General features: G+C 41.2%; 1 protein-coding gene across 1 annotated transcript in view; it reads right to left on the reverse strand.

Moving 5' to 3' along the window:
• Positions 1-21,183, reverse strand: part of MAN1A2 (mannosidase alpha class 1A member 2) — a 132,760-nt gene extending 111,577 nt beyond the window's left edge. Inside the window, exon 1 of the mRNA XM_058824745.1 lies at positions 20,630-21,183. Within this exon, the coding sequence (XP_058680728.1) occupies positions 20,630-20,937 (308 nt within the window). The 5' untranslated portion in view covers positions 20,938-21,183. The remainder of the gene's footprint in view (positions 1-20,629) is intronic.
• Between the last annotated feature and the right edge of the window lie 585 nt (positions 21,184-21,768).

A 21,768-nucleotide genomic window follows, 5' to 3' on the forward strand; every position in this document is an offset into this window, starting at 1 on the left:
GAATTCTCCATTTGGAAATGTTAGGTTTATTTTGACATGGGTTTCAATCCATCAAAAACCAGTAGGATTAGTTTAATTCAAGATTAATTTCAGAAGCCCATTACAACTAACAATGTCAAACCTCAGTATTTTCCACTACAAATCACTCTAAGTCACTGGAAACATTGCTGTTACACAAATTTAATTATGTATGTAGCAATGTATTTACACTCTACTCACTATAGTCAAGTCTAAGCATGGACCACCGCCTTGCATACTGCATTATTTATCAACACAAAGAGCAGTTTGATGAAGGTAGAATAACACATAGCTGGTCCTGTGGCACTGAGGAAGTAATGAACTGAGTTCTCAAGCAAGACCAATGCATCATCTCTGCTTCCTACTAAAGAAGGAATTTTTATAAATAGGCACATTTACATACAGGACAAGGCAGTCCCACTGATGTTGATGGCACAGATCAGATACTGAAGCATATGCTCAAGCAGAACTAAAAGGAAACAGAGAACTCCCACATACAGCATTAAGCTCTTAAATATTATTTCTAGTCTACTACTATTACCCAAAATTGAATTTCCAATAGGAAGAAAACCCAAATATTTAAACCCATCCACACAAGACATAAAGGAAAATAAGAGTGGTACATTCTATAAGTTGGCATATATCACAAAAATTGCTGCAGAGTCTGAAGCTTTGCTGCATTTTCCATATCACTCAAAGCTCATCCTTCGCAGAGGTCACCACGTTACAATCTTCACAAGCATTACCTATTTTTCTTTATTCTATACAAAACTGAGTACTTGTAAACTCAAGTTTTTCACTATAATAAACAAAGTTGCTTCGATAGAAGTTTTTTCAGAGAAAAAGTTGCTAACTTAGCTATCCAACATTAAACAGAACCCTAAAATTAGCTAGACTTAATTAATTTTAATTTTAGATTAAAAACAATAGATTAAAACACCTAAACCCCAAGAATATCACTGGTTTCGGCTACACCTTAATTTTCACCCTTTCAAGCACATGCAGACCCACAAGTTGCATGTGCAACTGCTATTCTACATATTTTAATATTCTTGGGAGTGAGAAGTTTTTTTGACTTTTCAGAAACATAATTCCTAAATCTTTTTTACCTAAGAAAAATGAATCATGGGTTCCATTTTGTACACCACCAGCAACTGTTTTAGTGCATACTCTACAGAAGCTTGAATTATATGTTCAGCACTACAGTACTGACTTACTACTCCCTTCACCTTCTGTACCACCCACATTGCCCAAGAATTGTGCCAAGACAGGATGCTGGGTTCAAAACCTCAGATTTGTACGGGAATTTTGGGAGGATATGGGGACAAACACAAGAACAAAGTGACAACAGAGGAACTGCAATCATACATGTGTGTTATACACAGTATCTTGTCCTCCCTCCTTTTCTGATCTTCCTTGACCCCAGAATTATAAATCTCTCCTTTTACACATGATACTACCAGAGGAAAAGAAACAGTTTCTGAAGTCAGGCCAAAAAATGTTCAGGAGTAATGGAAAGGACCCAAATAATAGTCTTCAGAAACTGAAGTTGTGATTAGGAGCTTTAGCCAGTTGAAAAAAATTCTTTCTGCACATGCACATGTTAAAGCAAAAGAATTTTTAGCACATCTATTGATGTGCACATGCCTTTGTTCAGATTGTTCAGCCCAATAAGAGAACAATATTTGTCTGCCTCATAAGCTATGAAGAGTTCTCCAACATTTCACCTGATATACAGAAACAGCAATATAGAAGAATCTTCAAGCAAAAGAGAAGCAGGATTTTGCCTGTTACCTTCATAAAGTTAGAGCTTGAAAACCTTCATTCAGCAGGTATCAAAAGCTTGCTCAAATCACTGTGTAAGATTATCACAGTGAAAGCTGCATTACTTCCTTGCAATGAGAAGTGCTTAATACAAATGCTCTAAATACTTAATAGAACAGGACAGCCTCATTCTCCACATGTGGTAGGACAGATGCTTCTGTGACATTCTACAAAGACATTATAAGCTTGTTCTAAAACGAAGGAACAAGAGAGGACATACTTGAAAAGAATTTGTCCAAAAACACCCACACTAAATGTATGATTCCAGGATGAAGAGTAGAAAGAAGAAAACTCCTGGTCTACTGATGTTTTGTATAAAAGATCAAGCAAATCACAACACAGACTAAGAAAGCTTTTCAAGCAACACAGTTAACAAGCCAACACCCCTATCAGCCCTCCTTTATTTTATTAAGAACAGGGTTTGAAAACTTTATTTAGTTTCAAATAACAGCCAGGAAAAGTTAAGACAGCAACTGTGAGCAGCAATATCTTACTGACTTCTAGAAGCATCAAGTAAGCAGCCTTAAGAACACAACCTGAGACAACAGAAAATAGGCTGACAAAAGACATTTGCCATATAGAATTGCAGTAAGGGATAAGGGTGTGTTTTTAAAGAAAATTAAGCAGCAGCAATCACTGAAAATTATGACAATCATTTAAATATTATTGTGTTTCAAAACAGAAATCCTAGAGCTTTTTGTCACTAAGAGAATCTACCATTTGAGCTAGTAGCAGGAGGCTGTCATCCTCTATCTACGTAAACAACAGAGGAAGAGGAAATACCTTGACAGGGTTTCACACATCTCAGCTCACAGCAAAAAATAAAAGAGACTCCATTACACATTATATTTAAGCTGATTAATACCTAGCTACTGACAAGTGAAATGTCCCAACAGCAATACAGCAAGGATCTGCTGGAAACTGAGGACTATTGGATAAAAACATGGTGAGATAAATGATAGCTGGACAACTGAAACAGCACCTAAAGCACAGAACACCAGCGCATGCACAAGCCTTGGCAGGTTGAGCTTTGGGAAGCTCTTCTCTGACAAACTGAGAGGGGATCCATCTGCAGACCCCACTTCCAGCTGCAGAATAACACTGCCACCACTGCACACCTGAGATTGTGAAGCTACCCTGTGCGGTAAGAAGATATCTCTAGGTAAGTTAGAGTTGCACTTCATCAGCGTGGGTCCCCTCTGCTGACCTCCAGCCAGATAAAGCCCAGAACACAGCTTCCCTGGCATTGTCACAGCCAGTCACCTATGGCTACAAACTAGCACTTCTGTAGGAACAAGAAATGGCATATAAGGATGCTCGGATGTCCATACCTGCTGCTGATTTAGTAGGTTAAAGACTGATTGTGTGTGACTGCAGCATTACTAGAATGATCAATTATAACAGCTGAAATATTGGTTTATGGATAAAGGATGTTATAACCCTATATTCCTTGTACTGGTCACTATCTCTGTACAAATCATTCTTTTCTCTTTTAGTGGTCCTGTAAAAGCAAGCTCCCTTACTCCTTATGCTGGCACTCAGGAGACTGGGCAACAAGCCATGCAGCCAGTGGTGAGCTGAGCCAGCTGAAAAATTATGGATCATTTCAGGCCAAATCAGGTCTCCTAACTGGCCAACTGCCCAAACACTGATGTTGAGGCTAGAATATCGTCAAGATTAAATGTCTGGGGACACAGCAGAACAGGAAATGAGCTTCAAAGTGTTTAGACCTGCATGTTCAGGGGTGTTAAACTAAAGCCCAAGGTACAAGTAGCGTGTTTTCTGCACACAAATTCACATGGCCATTAACCACTACTATCCATGGCCATTCCCTACTATCACTTCTATCTATTCCATCACTCAGCCACATGGTTTCCTCTACTCTACCCCATTGATACTGCTTCTTCCATCAGCAAGAGTCACTTCCTACCATCTTAAATGCTATATTTGCCTTCCTAACTATCAACTTCCACCAAATTTCTCCTTTTCCCAAGGCCTCTGATTAGTCTCTGGTATCTCACACAGCCAATGCCTGCCTCTTCTTACACCTGAGACAACAATAATCTTTTTCTACTTAGGGAAAAAGGAAAAGAAACCAAAAAGCAATATTTCAGTGTTATCCTACACGCGTCTATTTTGCTCCAAGTGCAGTTTCCATCTCCAGCTTTCAAAGAAATAAACTGCTGCTCCTCACTACCACCAAGGTCCTCTGCAAGCCCTGGCTCAATCTCACCTCTCCCCCTCCAGGTTCCCATTCCAATCAGGTACTTCCTTCCCTTTTCCTACCCCCTATACTTGGAAAATGAGAACTATATTAACTGAAGGAATACCCTCTTCCTGATGTCTGTGTTCCAAAGGGGCATCATAGTCAATAAAATAGCTCCCTCCTTTTACACTCTGAGTCTCCTTGGTAGCCTGATCTCCAGGAGTAAGCACCAAAACTCTCACCAACAGAAGAAAAACAGCTGGAGAAAGTTAGCAATTTAAAGCAACAGCCATGATATTATTATGGTCTTAGTCTGAAAGTTCTTAATTGTTCAAATACTAAATAGACAGCAAAAATAATATAAATAGCAAATATAAATAGACAGCAAAAAAAGACAAAGTGAAAATGGCTGTTACAAAGTAAAAGTAGCAAGTGGCATATAATGCAGACTCAGAGATGGCAAACTTTCAGGTAAGCAGATGGTACCAGGCTTCTCTGCATGGGAAACCCTCTGGCAGGTCCTACAGAGCTCTAAGGAAGTGACTACCCTCACACAGATGTTCTGTCAACTCAAGCTACCACATTTCCATAATGCTATTTTAATCACCCAGCCAAAGCTGCCTTGCACATCCCAGAAGCAACACTGCTTTAAATATCTGATTGGAAGTTCACACACATTGCTCAGATTTCTCTTCCTCCTGTACCAATAATTGTTACTGTATGTCTATATGGTAAATTGACACCTGTCTACCAATGTGTTTAAAATCAGAATAGCACTCAACATGCATGGTGCTACAAGCCCTGCACTGAAAGGCTGTATGGCAGAGCTTGCAGAGAAAGAGGAGGGGGAATATCCTGGGATCTCCCATAGGAAAGGGAGACAAGCTCTTTGCTATGGGGAACCAACCCTACTAGGAGTGGGCAGCTTTGTCCAAACACAGGCCCAGAACAATTTCTCCTGACTGTTCCTCTTGCCCCCAGGACACCACTATGCACAACCCTCCTGGCTCACACGGAATCAGTGCTACTCAATTTGCCTTGCTGTGGCACAGCAGCAGGACTGGATTTGTCTGAAAGACACAGAGCTTTGAGTGCAAGATTGGCAGGATCACTCCCTTCCTTCTACATGGCAGCAGTTTAAAACCTAGCCCTGCTCTGCAGAAACTGGATGAATTACAGGGCAACAACAGTAACTAAACAAACAAAAAAATTAGTTCAAACTCAGTCTCCGAATATCAATAGATTCCAGAAGGTATTATGTGACATGTCGTGAGAAAAGCTCTGACAGGACAGGAGCTGCAGGCAATGTTCTGCTGTTAAACACAGTTGTCCTTGTTTCAGGGTGGAAATACATACACACACACAGACACATATAGTACATACACTGTGATTCAAAAGGTTTTCATATAAAATGGCACAGGCTGCAGTGTGGACATATTTAGGAGTAATGCTGCATTAACTAAAACAGAAATTTAAATTCTCACATTCAGCACTGCTGGGACTAGTCAGAAAGAAAGAACACCAAAGCTTTATGCCTCTCCACTTAGCAAATCAGCCAAAACAGTAACTAAAGATAGAGCAACAAAATACCTGGAAATCATGATGTACGGTCTAATCTGCGCTGTTTCCACAGAGCAAAACTCTATCTCATTACTCCCAAAGTTCTTTAATCTTGTCAGTAAAGCAGAGGATAAGAGACAATTATATGACAAATTATTTAGCCTTCCAGGTGCTTTTAATAAGTTTCCACATGACAATAATCCCCACTGCTAATAAAATACGCAATTTTGATTCAGGAGACAGATAACTGGATGTTGGTTTTTTTCCTTTTCAAAAAGGCCAGAAAAGCAACACTAGGTTAGCAACTCCCATCCAAAAAAACCTAGCAATGCAAGGCTCAAACTACTCTGTACATCTATAAATATGGAAAAGTAGCTATTTGCATGTCAGATGAGAACACAGTCCTTGTCACAGAATGACAGAAAGGTCGAGAGGGAAAGATGTCTCTGGAGGTCATCTGATCCAACCCCACTGCTCAAGCAGGGTCACCTAGAGGTGTTTGCCCAGGATCACATCCAGATAGCTTCCAAATATCTTCAAAAATATAGATATCATTGCCACAAATTATGCAGGAGTTTGCTCATTTGCTCCATTCCATGAGCAAACTGCACAAAATATGAATGATAAGCTTCACTCCACAAAAGATACCTTCCCAATTGAAATATATTCCCAAATGACTAAACACAGTTGACAGCCATCTCAGCTAGCAAAATCCAGGCTGCAGTCTAAGGAATCACTGACCCATAAACAAGGTAAGGATGGTACGAAGCATCATGAGAGTAAACACCACCGAATGCAAAAAGTACAAGAGAAGAAACAATGATATGTAAATAATTTCACCAAAGATGACTTGCCATTCTTTGGGAATTGCTGAGCAAATCTTTGTCCACATATATCTGCAATCAAAATATTGTCAGGACACAAGAAGGGAAACAAAATACAGCAAATGAACAATGTTTCAGCAGTATGTACATTTAGAACTACCACATGTGGTTTTCACAAGCCTATCATAATATTAACAGATTAAGCTAATGCAATGAAATGCTGATTTAAAGCTATCAGTGCTATTTCCACTATCAGTGAAATACTTTTAATACTAACATGTTTAACAAGCCATACACAGGCTTTAGATGTATGCAGCAGTAGATGAGCTGGACACAAACTACTCTTGACCAAAACAGAAAACACAAAGAAGTACCACAGCCCAAAACATGAATCTAGAACAATGGGAGAGCTGGGGGTATAAAATGTCTCAACGATTTGATCTTTGAATTGTGTTCAACAACAGAATCTCAGATTTTTCAGAGAGCTTTAGAAACAGTACATAGTACACAGTATTTTCTTCCCCTGTTCATTTGCAGAATAAAATAACATATGCATCCAGCATGTAAAGTCTAACTTCTTCCTCTACCACCATCACATACAACTTCCTGAACTCCCAACAACAAAGTGTGGTTCATGGATAGCTGTAGTTACATGTTTGATTCCTTCAAGATTAAATTAAAATCTGTTCCATTACTTAAAATTATTATGGCAACGTTCTTACCTCATTCATGAAAAGAAATTCATTTCACTAACAAATACATCCACGCTATAACTGCACATAATTAAGAAAGAGATTACTCAAGCAGGATAACACTGTCAATTTGACTAATGCAAGTTTTGGAAATGGAAAAAGACCCACAACCCTTTCCTTCACTTCACTGGCTGTAGGCAACAGTCATGTTTATTTTGAGTTCAGATCTAATAGTTTCAAATACACTTGTCCAGAGTAAACAAGCATGCAATCCCAAGATCACCAAACCAAGAATTGTACTCTTTTACTACCCAAAAATTCAATGTGAGCTTGGGCTGAGCTCCTCCAAAAATAAAGTGGTACCTTATAAGAGGATTCTCTCATCACTGTAAGCCACAAAAGCTAAGAAAGAGTGTAACTGATGAGACACTAACTTAATTCAAGAGAAGAATATTGACTAAAAGAGGAATAAAAACTGAGAAAAAAGTGGATCTGGAACATGTTGACTCAGCAAGATCAAGAATCAATCCACTTCAAGATCAAAGGAGGCTGGTATTTTCCTACCTTATACCTTCCAGGCCAGCAGGGACTCCTTGAGCTGGTAAGCACATTAATCCACAGTAAATTGCCTAACTGGCTAGGCTCTCTGCATGAGCCAGTAAATAACTGCTGTGTATCTCCTGCTTGAGGAACCTCCACGCATGGCAGAAGATGCCGAACACTCACCCATGGCAATTTTAAAGACAGACTACTTCTCAAGACTAATGGTCTGGTAAAAGGTTGTGTCCTTGCAGCCAGTGTCCTGCATGGAAGATAATATTAGCTGGAAGTTCTTTCCAATCCTAAAGACACTGCAAAATTAAATACGCAGACTAGGAATTGAAAGTTTTATTCCATCTCCAATTAACACTATGTCACCATCAGTCACCATTTTGGATTCCAGAAAGAAGGTATGGGGCAAAATAAATAACACAAAACTTGGTATTTAAGACTGATGTCAAAGCCTAATGTAACTTCCTTTCTTGAGGATTTCTTTAGTTTTATTGAGACTTTTACTAATTTCTTCTTTTCAGAGGTTACAGTTCAGTCATTATCAACAGGTTAAAAGAAGCAGTATTATCCAGCCATCACCATAACACATTTCAGGACCACACCAAGCCTTTGTAGGAAGAAGGCTGGGGCAAAGGCTGTGATGTGAAAAACAGCATAGCTGTCCTGGTTTAGGGCAAATTTAGGGAGTAAACCCCCAAAGGGGTCCCTCTAGAAAGCAAATTCAAGTGGCCCCTGCCTCACCCAGCTCAAGAGACAAAAATTTCCTTTGAGAAAAGTGGAAAAACCCCTGTTTCTTTAACAAGTACTCAAAACATGGAAAAATGAATAATATTAAACAATGGAACTTCTCATTATTCTGAAGAGATGGCAAAAACAGAAAGTCCTTTTTGTGGGGTGTGGCTCAGCTCACTCAGTCTCTTATCTGTCCCTCCAGTGCTGGAAAATGCCGTGTCCCAGGCCCCAGTGGGCTACAGCCATGAGCTCCCAGTGTTTTTCTGGGTTTTTGGACCAAAGCAAGGCTCATCACTTCCAAGAAAAAGAAAAGCCACGGTCTGGGGAACTCCTCTGTCTCAGCTAGCAAAAAAAAACTAACTAAAAGCAAAGAAGAGCCCTCTCCATGCTGCAGACAATACCATCTGTGAGAGAGCAGGCTGAAGCTCTCATCCCTTCATTTTTAAGTACAGCCACCTCAGACATTCCACTGCTTCTTCTCCCCCCCTCACTCTCAGATCTAGTTTAAAGGTGCAAAACTTATTTCTAGGCTAAACAGATGAATGGGGATACAATTCAGCATCACAAAGTCACCCCAGGACATTGGTATAAAGCAATACAAGAAAAATTTCTGGGTTACACTTCAATCCAACTCTTCCTATCCTTTCCTCCCTTCCCAGCTTTTCCATCTCTAGAGAGCATAGAAGATGATGCTGCTGTTTCAGAAGTTCTGGACTAGAGAGCCACTGCATAGCCCTTGCCACTTTACTGCCCTGTTTTATTTCAACTGTTGAGCACTGAACTGAAAGCAGTAGGGTCAAATTGCTAAATATAAGTGAACAATTCTATAAAAAGGAAAGGTAGAGCAGGAACTGAAAATAAAATACAAAACCAAAAACCATCTGCCACAAATGTGTTTGAACAGTTGAATGTAAGTAAAAACAGTAAATGTAAGAGCTTCTAAATCTCAAAAGACATTCTATTTTAAGCATTACTGAATACACTTTAAAGCTAGAAAGAGCAAGGTTATGGCTGATGGAGTTTAAGTTTAATTTTTTCAAGACAGCTTGGAAGAACTCTACTTACAGTCTGTACAGGCTCCAGGAATTTTTCCTTCTTAAAAGGTTGCAGATATAGAAAAATGAATTTGTTAGGTATCATATCTAAGGAGTACTTAAATTTTTTTATGCTTCCATATATTTTCTAGTTACTAAAACACTAGGCAATATTACACAGCCTGCTTTTTTCCTAAAAATTCCACACTATGAATCCATGAAGGTTCAAAACAAATTTGCTAGAGAACCAAAGAACAGCAAGTAATTACGACTGACTCAGAAGTTACACACACTGCTTTGGAGTTTGGGCTAGTTGCTAGTTGGTTTACTTGTTACTGTATGAAAGGAAGTTCCATAGATGTTTCCTTGGATTTTCTTTTTCTTTTAAACTTAAAAGGTTCTTGAAATTTTCCCAGCATCATCACCACCACCAAATTCTAGAGACTGAAAATCTTTTAACAAAATTAAATATCTTAATGGAGTAAACCACAATCTTGGGATGGGTACTGATCAGGTGGCTTGTGTCAGTATCTGAACCTCCCAGCACAAGTAAGGGTGGCATTTTCCTTGCACTTCCTCCAGTTTCTCCAGCAAGTGCTCCTGCAGGTTACATTCCCACTTGAAATGTCACATATTTCATTGAGCATAATGATTCAGGCATTTTGCCAAATTGACACGAATATGTCAAGCCTCATTTTTCTTTGTAATAGCAGTAGATTGGATGATCTAGTCCCACTGTAGTGTGATGGCCAGATGCTATTCCGAGAAAATTATGTCTGAAGAGGGGAGACAGGGCGTCAAGCAAACGACGATGCATAACTGCAACAGCAAATCCATCTGAATAAAATTAGTGCTCAAGTGATTTATGGAAATCAAAACAAACATATCAAAAGACCACAGATGTATAAAACCTGGACCAAACTAAGGACCTGGAGTTCACATGGAGTAATACAATCACAAAAATTCCATTGTTTCACCAACACACACAAGAACAAAGTCACCATTAGGCTCTTGGCTTAGTGAGTCAATAAACTGTTCCCATTGCCTACTCTGGCCAGCAAGCAGCTGCCAAACACTGCGATGCCAACATGGGGCTAAGTAAAAGCCAGTCAGCAAGAACAACAAAAAAACACTGCTGGAAGAGAACCTGGAATCTTTTTCACATTAAGGAATACCAAGAATGATGGCAGGCTTTATTGTTTGGTTTTGGGTAGGGATTTGAGTAAATTTTGGTCTTATTTTCACAAAAGAGCTTCCTTTGGTTACCAACACACTCTGAATCATTTCTGATCATTGTGTTCAGATAAATACTAAACCAAGTTCATACAGAAGTTATTCATAAAAAGTGCCAATACAGTACCAGTCATCTCCTTAGCCACTGGCTTTGAAGTTTCACATTCAAGTAGTGAAATTATGGCAGTAACAACTGATTATCCACCTCACTGGGCAATTTATAGATATAGATATTACACACACAGATACCTTGGTATCCTTCCATAGGTATCAGACCCTCAAAATGACAAAGCTCCCAGACATGACACAAAACTAAAAAAATTCTTAGTTATCAGCGTGTCAGCTACTGAAGAGCAGTTGAGTTCCCTTCCAGAATTTGGGATTTGAAAACTAACTCATTTCACATAAAAATAGGTGTAATGGTGCAGCTCTTTGAACTTTTCACTGCATGGATTTGGAGCAATTTAACAAGTGTAACAATTAGCACATCCAGCTTGACTGTTTTTAAGTATCTAAATCAGAACAGTTAGAACCAGTTAAAATCATGTGCAAGACAGTGATAAAACTGAAGTTAAAGTTTTGTTTAATTGCTTGCATTATTTCCCATTTGTTCTGATTTTTTTCTGCTTATTGGAAAATGTCTGTATTACAGACCAATTAAAATTTTAATTGTCATAGATTCCACTGTCTGTAGAAGGCAGATTTATTCACAAATCAGAAATCTGAATTTCCATTATACTCCTTATAACATCAGAACTCCAGAATGCAAAGAGCCTCTTACACCTCTGCAATATTTTCTTCTCCAGAACACTGTGCATTGCAATTCAGAATTCACTTCATGTGTTACTTAATCACTTAGAGAACACTTTCCACTCAAATAGAAGCCAGTGACAACAGAACAGATGCCTTTAGGAAACTAAGGATGTGTGATTACAGTACTGGAAAAACAGACACATGCTTGCATCATCTGCAATTATTAAGTTTAGAATTAAATAGTCATCAGTGTTTCCAAGATAAAACTGATTAAGAGATTTAAAAGGTCACTAGAAACACAGTTCTAAGTCAAGCTACTTCATGCTATCATTTTTTCAAAAAAAAATACTTTCTTTCTGTGAGAAAAAAAAAAAAAAAGGAGGGGGGAAAAATATTATATATTAACCAGGAAAATAACTTCCCTCTTCTCTAAGCATCTTTCCCACTACTGTACTGTCATCTCAAACAACCCAAGAGAGTGGCAGGTCTTCTTTCAATTTTTATTTTTAAGTGCACAGCAAATTTTATTTCATAAAAGTAATGAAAACAAACAGGAAGTCTGTGGTCCAGAAAGTCAGCTCTGGATTATGATTCTCTAAATATACTGCAGAAAGGACACAAGTATATTGGAGCAAAAGCAGATCCTCTAACTTGCATTGGGAAAACAGCAAATAGCCCTCCAAAGGCAATACATTGGTAAAGATAGCAACACACCCAGAAAAATCTGCTGAGGAAACAGCACACTGCTGTGAGCTATTCTTACTTGCTAACAAACCTAAACCAGGAATAGAACCCAGTATATTCACCACAGGTTTGTTTATCCAGCAGGACAATCAAAGCAAGATTCCCACTGAAGGATTTAAGGGATATACCGCTCCCACAAATGGTATGTTTTTCTCACCCTCCGTAAGTACATTCAGGTTGATCCAATAAAAAGCAAATTGGATTCGTTTGATTTACCACTGATGGTCACCTGCTCTTAAGTGGCCTGATGGTACACTTCAGCCTTAAAACATGTCAGCAGGTCACAGAGAGATATGATAACAAATTACTGAGAAAATACTTACACAGCTTGTCGGTGCAAACTTCAGATGCCTTGCTGACCTGCAAACAGTGCTAAAACTCGGCTGAGATGAATGTCATCATGCAAATCACTTCCAAATGGGTACTGGCATACAGAAAAAGCTGGAGCAGCTCTTTATGAAGACAGGCTGAGAGAGCTGGGGTTCATTCAGCCTGGAGTGAGCTCCATGGAGACCTACTACCAGCCTTCCAGTACCAAAAGGGGTCCTACAAGAAAGCTGGAGAGGGACTTTTTACCAGGGCTTGTAGTGACAGAATAAGGGAGAATGGCCTTAAACTGAAACAGGTTTAGATAAGATGTTAGGAAGAAATTCTTTACTGTGAGGGTGATGAGGCACTGGAATAAGCTGTCCAGAAAACCTGTGGATACCCCACCCCTAGAAGTGTTCAGAGCCAGTCTGTATGGGGCTTTGAGCAATCTGGTCTAGTGGAAGGGGTCCCTGCTTTTGGAAGGGGAGTTAAAAATTGATGTTCTTTCAGATACCTTCCAACCCAAACAAAGTTCTGTGAAAATTGACACTTCTGCATGCTGGTGTTAACAGACACAAAGTAATCTCATTGAGGAGCTCTTAGAGCTTTATATAGCAAGAAAATACTTTCGTCACTCCCTTAAAACTGTAATTTTGCTCATGCCATACTGATCAGATTACATAATGTTAAGCCTAGTGAAAACCTCAAACTTGCTCTCTCAAATAGAATCACAGAAAATAACTAGCTGGCCACTGGAAGCTGCAATGGCAGTGCTGCTGAAAGGAGCTGGGGAAGCATTTCCAAAATCATCTGGTGGGTTAAGAGTTAACTAACAAGTAACAGAGCACATCAAACATTAACAAAACTGATGCTGAATACAATATGCCAGGTAATCCAGTTCATAGGTGTGCATCATAAGAATATTTAAAAGAACAAAGGCAGCAAGACATAATGACAAATATGATTCAATGTTTGGGCAAATAAATCCTTGGAGAAACAGAACTAACACACCCCTGTATTTCAAACCTGAATGACCTTTAGCCTTCTGTCCCAATGTTTTCTACTACTTCAGTAAACACACCCTGTTGCTACTGCTGTGCCACAAATCCCCGGTTCTCCTTACCATTCATTTCCAGCCACCCTTCTCTAACAATCAGTGAAGAACAGAAGACTCATGCTGTGGCTGGCTCAAAATTACACTTGTGCAGACTGACTAGCAGCAGCAGAAGTATCACAAGGTACTCCTGGGCTCTGTGATCCTTCCTTCAGCACAGCTCCCAGTTAAGGTCTTTCCCTCAGCACCAGGACACGCAAGATAGAGAAATGTAATTCTAACAGGTCACCCTTTGCTGCTGACTGAGTGGGGAAAAGGAGGGAATAGAGAACAGCAAGGGATCAGTGAGAGCTACAATGTGTCCACAGCATGGCCACAAAGTTTCTTGGCTTCCAAGACAAGGCTAAAAACGACCTTTCAAAACTAGTCTCTAGATAACAAAAGAATATTACAGGTTACTTCTTAACCTATCTTCTCGGGGGGTTTTTTTCCTTTTAAATTTTAGAAATGCTAGTGTACCTGGTTAGGTACTCTAAAAAACAAGAGTGGAAGGAATGGAAGTTACCAGGGAAAGTTATCTCCCTTCCTATTTATCATTTAGTATTTGCAGACCTGAAAAATAACACAGAACCTCCATATCCTTGAGTGAACAGATGAAGTTATATAATTTGCTCTATACTGGGCACTAGATTAGACAACAAAGACAAAAGGAATCAAAAGCCTACAGATTTTATGAGCAAACATATGACAAGAACTTAGTCACCAAAACTTTTCCCTATCTTTGCCCCCATGAACACATGTATTCACTCTAAATAGAACAGTTACAGGCATACAGGACATTTGGAGCACTCAGAATTTTTATTTCAAGGTTTGAGGTGGCAGGAAAAAGGCATTTATTTTTTCCCTTTCTTGCCCCTTATAGGCTTATTGGCCTGTTAAGCACCCCCCTCCCCACAGTTTACTTGCAACAGAACTCTTAATTCAGTAAAAAAGCGATAATCTAGTTACTGAATTAAGACAGATGACAGCACTCACTTGAGCTTGCTTCTGAAAATGAAGGGAAAAGAACAAATCCCATAAGCTATACCCAAACATGTGTCCTCAAGTTCCTACTCTGTTAGCCTGAATAACTACTGTGAGAAACAGCTGCCTACCCATGAGACCAGACTTTTCTCAACACTGAGAGCTGCAATAATTAAAAGTGAAGGATGGTGGAATAAAAGCACTGACCATGTTTAAAATTTTACAGGCTTCTTAGGGATGGACATAAGAAGAAAGATATTACAAAATTTGTCTTCTTTGCCCATATTTAGCCTCATTTCAATTGTTATGAAAACATGTACACAAACCACATGTGGATGTAAAACTAATTACAAGTTTGGTAATATTTTTGTAAGGAAGAAAAATCCCATCATTCAGAACTAGCCCAGTAGGACTGAGATATCTGTATTTACTACAGGAAACCAAAAGGATCAGAAGATGGGGGAACTCTTGCAGTGCTGTATGCCCACAACTAGCCATACTGCTTACTATTGCCTGCACTGCTACCATCATCAAGCAACCCACATTTATGCTAAAGTTCTTCTAAGATTTTAATCTACAAAACTCCAAATGAACGAAATTGCTACTGCCTTCCACCCACTAGCTGGCATAAATCCAGCCAGCAGGCTTTCTGCTGTTTTCCCACACCTGATTGTTTCCCATCATGTAGACAAAGTGTAGATCATGCAGAAAACCAACAAGTTCAAACTTTTTTTTTTTTACTGGAAAGGGTAAGAATTGGAGAATACCAGCACTCAACTCCTCTCTTTCATAATACAGGAAATACTTTGACTAACTGGAGTACAGCAAGAGAACATGAAGAAAGCAGCACTCTACATATGATGTAGGCTGCTCAGCAGATTGGGGGGGGAGGAGGGAGGACATCTAAACAGATGGTCTAAAATTTGCATTTTGTATTTCAAAGCTGAAAGCATTTCTCAGCCTACAATATAAAGCACTAATTTCAGCAGAACCTTAGAAATAATCCAAGAGGACACCTCTCCCACTGTCCAGTGCAACTGCAGGAAAAATCCAATTACGTTTAAGGTTATAACGTAGGCACTCCAGAAGACATCAAACCCCCCTAATTCTTCCAAGTACCAGCATCATCTCTGAAGTCTCTTCTCAACACAGGCTCCAGAGAAAAGAATAACATGCAGCTACTAAAAACTCTAGCCAAGAACAGTCTTCAAATAAAGAGGGTCAGTGCTCTTGCAGAAGCTTCAGCAGCTGAAGATGACACCAGGCAGTTACACCTCAACTTCACACTAGACATATGAGATGTCTCTGAAGCCTGACCTGGAATGCACTATCCTGCCCTCACTGGCTCCAGAGATGTCACCATGAGGACTTGCATTTCCTGAAAGTGGCACTCCAGAAAATCCTTGCTTCTAGATCAAGCATCTCAGCTTAAAATCAGTGCCCACATTTCAGAGAGGCTGTGGGGAACCTGCTCTAAAGATAGGCTCAATCTCACACACTGAAAAACTGAATGCAGTAAGAGCTGGGATGTGGACACCAGAGCGGCTCCTGATTTTTCAGGGGAAAAAAACAGGTTCCCTGAATCACAATAGCAAGTACTCCTAATTTCATTAATGAACTGTGCTTCAAGAAAAGTTGGAAAGGAAGAGCAAAGAGTTTTATGCACTTTTATACTCAATGGCATGGCAGATGATGACAGAAGACACTGATCCCACTGAGCAATAGAAGCTAAATTATCTCCTCTGCCCACTTTTACTATAGCCAACTAAGTAATATAGATGAGAGAAGATAAAGGGATTCAAAATAAGCATATTAAGCTTTTCTTTTTTTAAAAAACTGCAGAAATTAGAAGAAGAAATTAAGACCAAAAGCACCTCAGAAAAATTTTTGTTGCTTTCACCTACTGAGCAACAGAAGAAAGAGCACGTTTAGGCTATTGCCATACATCTGCTGACGCACAACTCATCATATCAGACTGCAGACCTTCCATCTTTGCATAACACAGCAGTCAGTAATCCTCAGCATTCCAGAAACAAAGTCAAAAGCACGATTTAAACTGATCTATACCCACTGCCACACAGAGGCCAAGGCCATTGAGGTGGGCACATGTATGAGCAGCTGCTGTCAACCTGATGGCTTGAGGGCTGCTGAGGTTTTTTTCCAGGCACAGACAGAAATTTTGACTTGAAGTGATACACAGGAATTCAGCAGCTGAAGATACATCTTCACAGATTCTGAAGGATTGAACTGTTTGCCCAACAGCAGTCCAAGTGCTGCTACAAAGTAGCTAAGAGCTCACACACTTTCACCACAGAAACGGCCTTAGCTTTTGTCAAATAACACAGAGAGCAGCTGCTTTGACAGATCATTAAAGCAAAAAGTATTCTCAATTTACATATTGCAGATAATCTTATTTTTAAAAAATCTGAGAAATCAAGGAGATTACAGGGCATTTGCATTCTCACTCATTTGCATCAGATGCAAAGCTATAAGAATGTTTTGGTTTACTTCCAGAGCTATCTTTTAGATCTGGTACTGAAGAATGAAACACCACAGGTACTTGAAAAGTAGCTGGATAGTAAGAAACATCTTAAGTATCTTTGTGCGGCAAGAGATGCAGAAGTTTGGGGAAAATTGCAATTATCTAAAATCATGTAACAAATTTTGAGTGCTACACAAGTTTGTTTGGCAAGATGTGTCTTCAAAACCATGCAGCTCTCGTTCCAAAATCTCTGCAATATCCTATTTGAAATGGAAAGAAATTCATCTTCAGGAAATGAAATTGATTTTTTAAAACTGTGATATGTGTATGCACATATCTTCCTAAGTCCTGGACTAATCCTTTCCATTCTCCCTCCTCTCAAAGGAAAAAATTTGCGGTACACCTTCCCAACATTACTCACTCATTCCCCATGCACTACCCTGCAGGAAGAGCTTACAGATGAAATGAACAGCTGAAAGTGAGAACTGCCTTGCAATACAGCCCATCCATCTCCCAAACACAAACTGCAGTTTCACTCCAGATTTTAACCATTTTCTTAGAAGAATTGTGTTTTTCTCAGGAGACAGGCAAGAACATTTTAATTTTTGAATAAATATTTAAGATCATCAGGAAGGGAGTAGGGCTTTCCCTCCACACCCCCCACCCAATTTTTCTGCCTGGAAGGGGAAAACAAAAGACAGGAGCAGTAAAGAAAACAATTTAATGGAAGATGTAAAGTTAACGTCAGCAAGGGGTAACCACTGTAACAATAAAAATAAAAGCACTCAAGAATGTCAAGGGTGCCCAGGGGAAGAGGTGGGAAAGCAATGCAAGGAATACAGAGAAAGTCCAATGGGAACCATTGTTTGCACACCCAACTGTAAAGCATGGTTTTCACAATGATTTTCTACCTACATCACTGCTGCATTTTTCTAGAAGACAGAAATACAAATATTTTCCAGTAGCCTACAAAACTAAAGATTTGAGAAAGGCAAAATGAGCATTAAAATATTATAGCCTATATACCAAGGGACCAGTATAATAAGATGTGTTTATCATTTGGTAGACACCAATAGCAGCATTCACAGAAGAAACACTATAGCTTTTAGTGACTAATCAAAACATCTGTGACTTCATAATCAAGTGTATACTTCATATGAATGACCTTTGATCCAATCAGTTCTGAAGCCCCTCAATTTCTGGAAACAGCTTGTCAATCCATCCTCACCCTTCCCATTTCAGACTGCATCCTCCTTCACATTAGGATTAGGTTAATTTCTCTTGATCTTTTCTACCCTAACCCCTCTGCCTCACTCAAAAAACAGCACTTACAAAGTAGCTGATGCTTGCTTGACTTTGCCTCTTGATAGTAAGCAGAACAAATTTTTCCATCCCAAACTGTAACAGTAAATAATCCAGAGCTCACCACTGAAGATCCTCCACTTTCTCAAAATACCATCTGTCAATATCCCTGCAATCCAGGAGCAAGAACTCTGCAATGAAAATGGCAGCATGTGTTTTCCATTATGCTAAACAACCACATGAGCCACAAGCTGATGGCAAATAAAAGTTGATTAAACTGTAGTGATCAGCCAAAGTTGCTTCAAAAGTAAAGCACATAACCTTGCTTCACAATGCATATTGTGATATTCACAAAAGGGTTTCACAAGCAGGTTAAGCAGGCAGGCTTTTAAGTAGTTAAGATATGCCTGTTTTTGCAAAGCTAAAACAACAGGAATAATAACTATTCTTGCTCAAATAACAACTCAAAAAATGAACATGACGGAAATTTTGGATGTAGGGCAGGTGGGAGGTACACACAGCCATAGCAATACAGGAACCACAGCTCAGTTAACTGATGTCAGGATAACCACTTTGTTTAAGAACAGATCCCAAACAACTTAGGTCTGACAGTTGTAAGCTACTGCTTATCCACACATGACACAGAAAAAAGTAGCACTTCATTCCTAAAGATGTGGCCTCAGTAACTAAGAGAGGGAACCTGGAAAGAATATGAACTATCACTATCAACAGACTCCTTTTTTTCTACAGCCCATCTACTGGGCAACACAAGGTACAACAAGCCACAGCTGGAGTTCTGAACATTCCTGAACTCTTCTTTCATCTGTCCTATATTTTAGAAACTGAATCTGACTGCATGTGCCACAGGGACTGGGGAAGCTAAGAAATAAGATCACACACACACAAAAAAAATAAACCCACACAGTGAAAGACAAGAACTTCAGAGGCATATTACAGACTGTCTAAACCTATGTTTAACGCAGCGTTTAACCACACCAGCAATTAACATCATAGACAAAACAAGTCCTTGTTAAATATTAAGTACCTGTGCTCTCTCAGATAGGGAGAAAGGGCTCAACTTAAGTGCCCAAAAACATCCAAGATGCCAGTGAAGATGCCTTAAGGAAAAATACCACAGTATTCACGTATTCTTTATAACTCCTAACACATTAATAAAAATAAGTAAATTAAACCCTCTCCTTTTAATCTCATACAAATAACCTTTAAATCATTCTTATGCCAGTAAGATATATTTCAAGCTGTTTCCAAAGGAACACTATCAGCATAAGTAACCTTTCTTTAAAATCCCCTGTATTACTAATTTGAGTATGGAAAAGCAGGTATTTTATCACCCACCATCATATTTTAACACATCTTTCACAGTGACAATATATCTGTCAGCCTCATTAAGATCCAGGCAGCAGTGTAGGATTTAGGCAACTGAAGTATGTTAGAAGTGAATATACTGTATAATCATTATTTAAGGTTTAGGCAACTGAAGTATATTAGAAGCAAATATACTGCATAATCATGATTTAAGGTTTTTTACCAGCGTTTTGAATGCTTAACTTCACATGATCCAGCCCTAAACATTTAGAGGCTTGCACCACACAAAGCTATGGGTGGCCCCCTAAAAGCTGTTGATACAGCATATCTACCCTTGATACTCTTATTCTATCTGTGATTTCTTTACACTGGCAAATACAATTAAGGAAACTCAGCCACCGGCACCTTCAATCGTCTGGATTAACATTAGAGCAAGTGATTTTAAGGGCCAGAAAAAGGCAATTGTGCCATCTGCACTAGTTCTGTGTCCTGCACGTCATAGGCTGACAGTCTCTGGATCACAGCATGAAGTCTTTTTCAGATCAAAGTTCTTGTGCACTATTCAGCAACAAGCAGCTGTTTTGAGTAAGCACATAATAGCTGTAGAAGAGATGCGGCAGTTTTTCAGTCACTTGTACTGCCTCCACAAATGCCATAACTTAACCCCCTTCTTTCCATGGCTGATGCATGGAATTGGCCAGGCTGAGAAAATAAATCAGCCACTGGAGGACACCTCGTATCTGCCCTCTCAGGTCTAGCTCGCCAGAAGGCTAAATTCACACTAGGGAAGGCAACACGGAGCCACAGCTACATATGGCAGCTGGAGGACACAGGACTAGCGCTCAGAAGTTGATACACGTTTGGGAGGACGTCGGTGAGAGGAGGGACAGCAGAAAGATATATTTTAAGGGATCTCCCTGTCACCCAGTCCCGCTCCCTTCCCGGCGAGCGAGGCACCCACCTGTGCCGGTGCTCGTCGTGCCCTTGCCCGTGGATGAGGAAGCCGCCGAGGTTCTTGCCCCCTTTGCTGGTGTCCACGTGGGGAATGAGCACATCCTCCAAGCCCAGGTCAAAGCGCTTGTGCTTCGAGGAGTCGGGGAGGAAGAAGAACGCCCCGAAGCACAGGGTGATGAAGGCACTAAGAATAAGGAGCAGGATAAATTTTTCGGAGAGTCTCAAGGTAGCCCTGTGGTGCGGGAAGGCGGAGGCCCCCAGGTTCAGCGGGGGCAGCCTCCGCCCGGAGAGCGGCAGCAGGGCGGGAGTGGTCATCCTTCCGCTAGCGACCCCCCGGCGGGGCACGGCTCATCCCCTCAGCCCCTGCGGAGGGCGGCCCCGGCCCGCCTCGGGGGCTGCGGGCGGCTGCACCATCACCATCCTCCCCGCGGCTGCCGGAGGAAGGGAGGACGGGGGGGAGGCCGGGCCGCCCCGACGGCCCCCGCCCCCACGGGGGCTCGGGCCGGGGCGCGGTCGCCCCGCTACCTGCGCGCCCCCCTCCTTCCTTCCTTGCCTCCCTCCCTCGCCGCGGGGCCAGCCGGGCCCGAGCGAGCGACTCCGGTCAGCGGCGCTCCCCGAGCTCCGCGGCCGCGGGGCTGCGGGACGAGCGGCAGCGGGGAGCCGGGGGCCCGGCCTGGCGCGCGGCGTGGCTCCACCCGCGTCCCCTTGTCCGGGCCGGGCGGAGGCGCATCCCCCTGGCCGCGCCGGGGCCCCGCTGCGAACGACGCCGGGAGCGGCCGCCGCGCCGGTCCCGCTCCGGACCCTCTGCCCGCCCTCACGGCGCCTGCGCGGCGGCGGCGGGCGGCGCACGCGCGCGGGGCGGGGGCGGGGCGGGGCGGGGGCGGGGCCGGGCTGAGGGAGCCGCGTCTCTCGGGGGAAACGCCGCACGGACAAACAGCTGCGGGACAGGGCCCGTGGGTGGGCACAAAGATGCTGAGGGGACTAGGGTATCTCTCTTACGAGGGAGCCGCGGGAGCTGGGCCTGTTTTGTCTGGAGAAGGCCGAGAGGGGATCCCCTTAATGCACATAAATATCTCAAGGGTGGGTGCCTAGAGGATGATGCCAGACTCTTTCCTCTGGTGCCCAGCCACAGGGCGAGAAGCAGTG

This window comes from Ammospiza caudacuta, chromosome 2, assembly GCF_027887145.1.
Source record: "Ammospiza caudacuta isolate bAmmCau1 chromosome 2, bAmmCau1.pri, whole genome shotgun sequence".
NCBI classification, from domain to species: Eukaryota; Metazoa; Chordata; class Aves; order Passeriformes; family Passerellidae; genus Ammospiza; species Ammospiza caudacuta.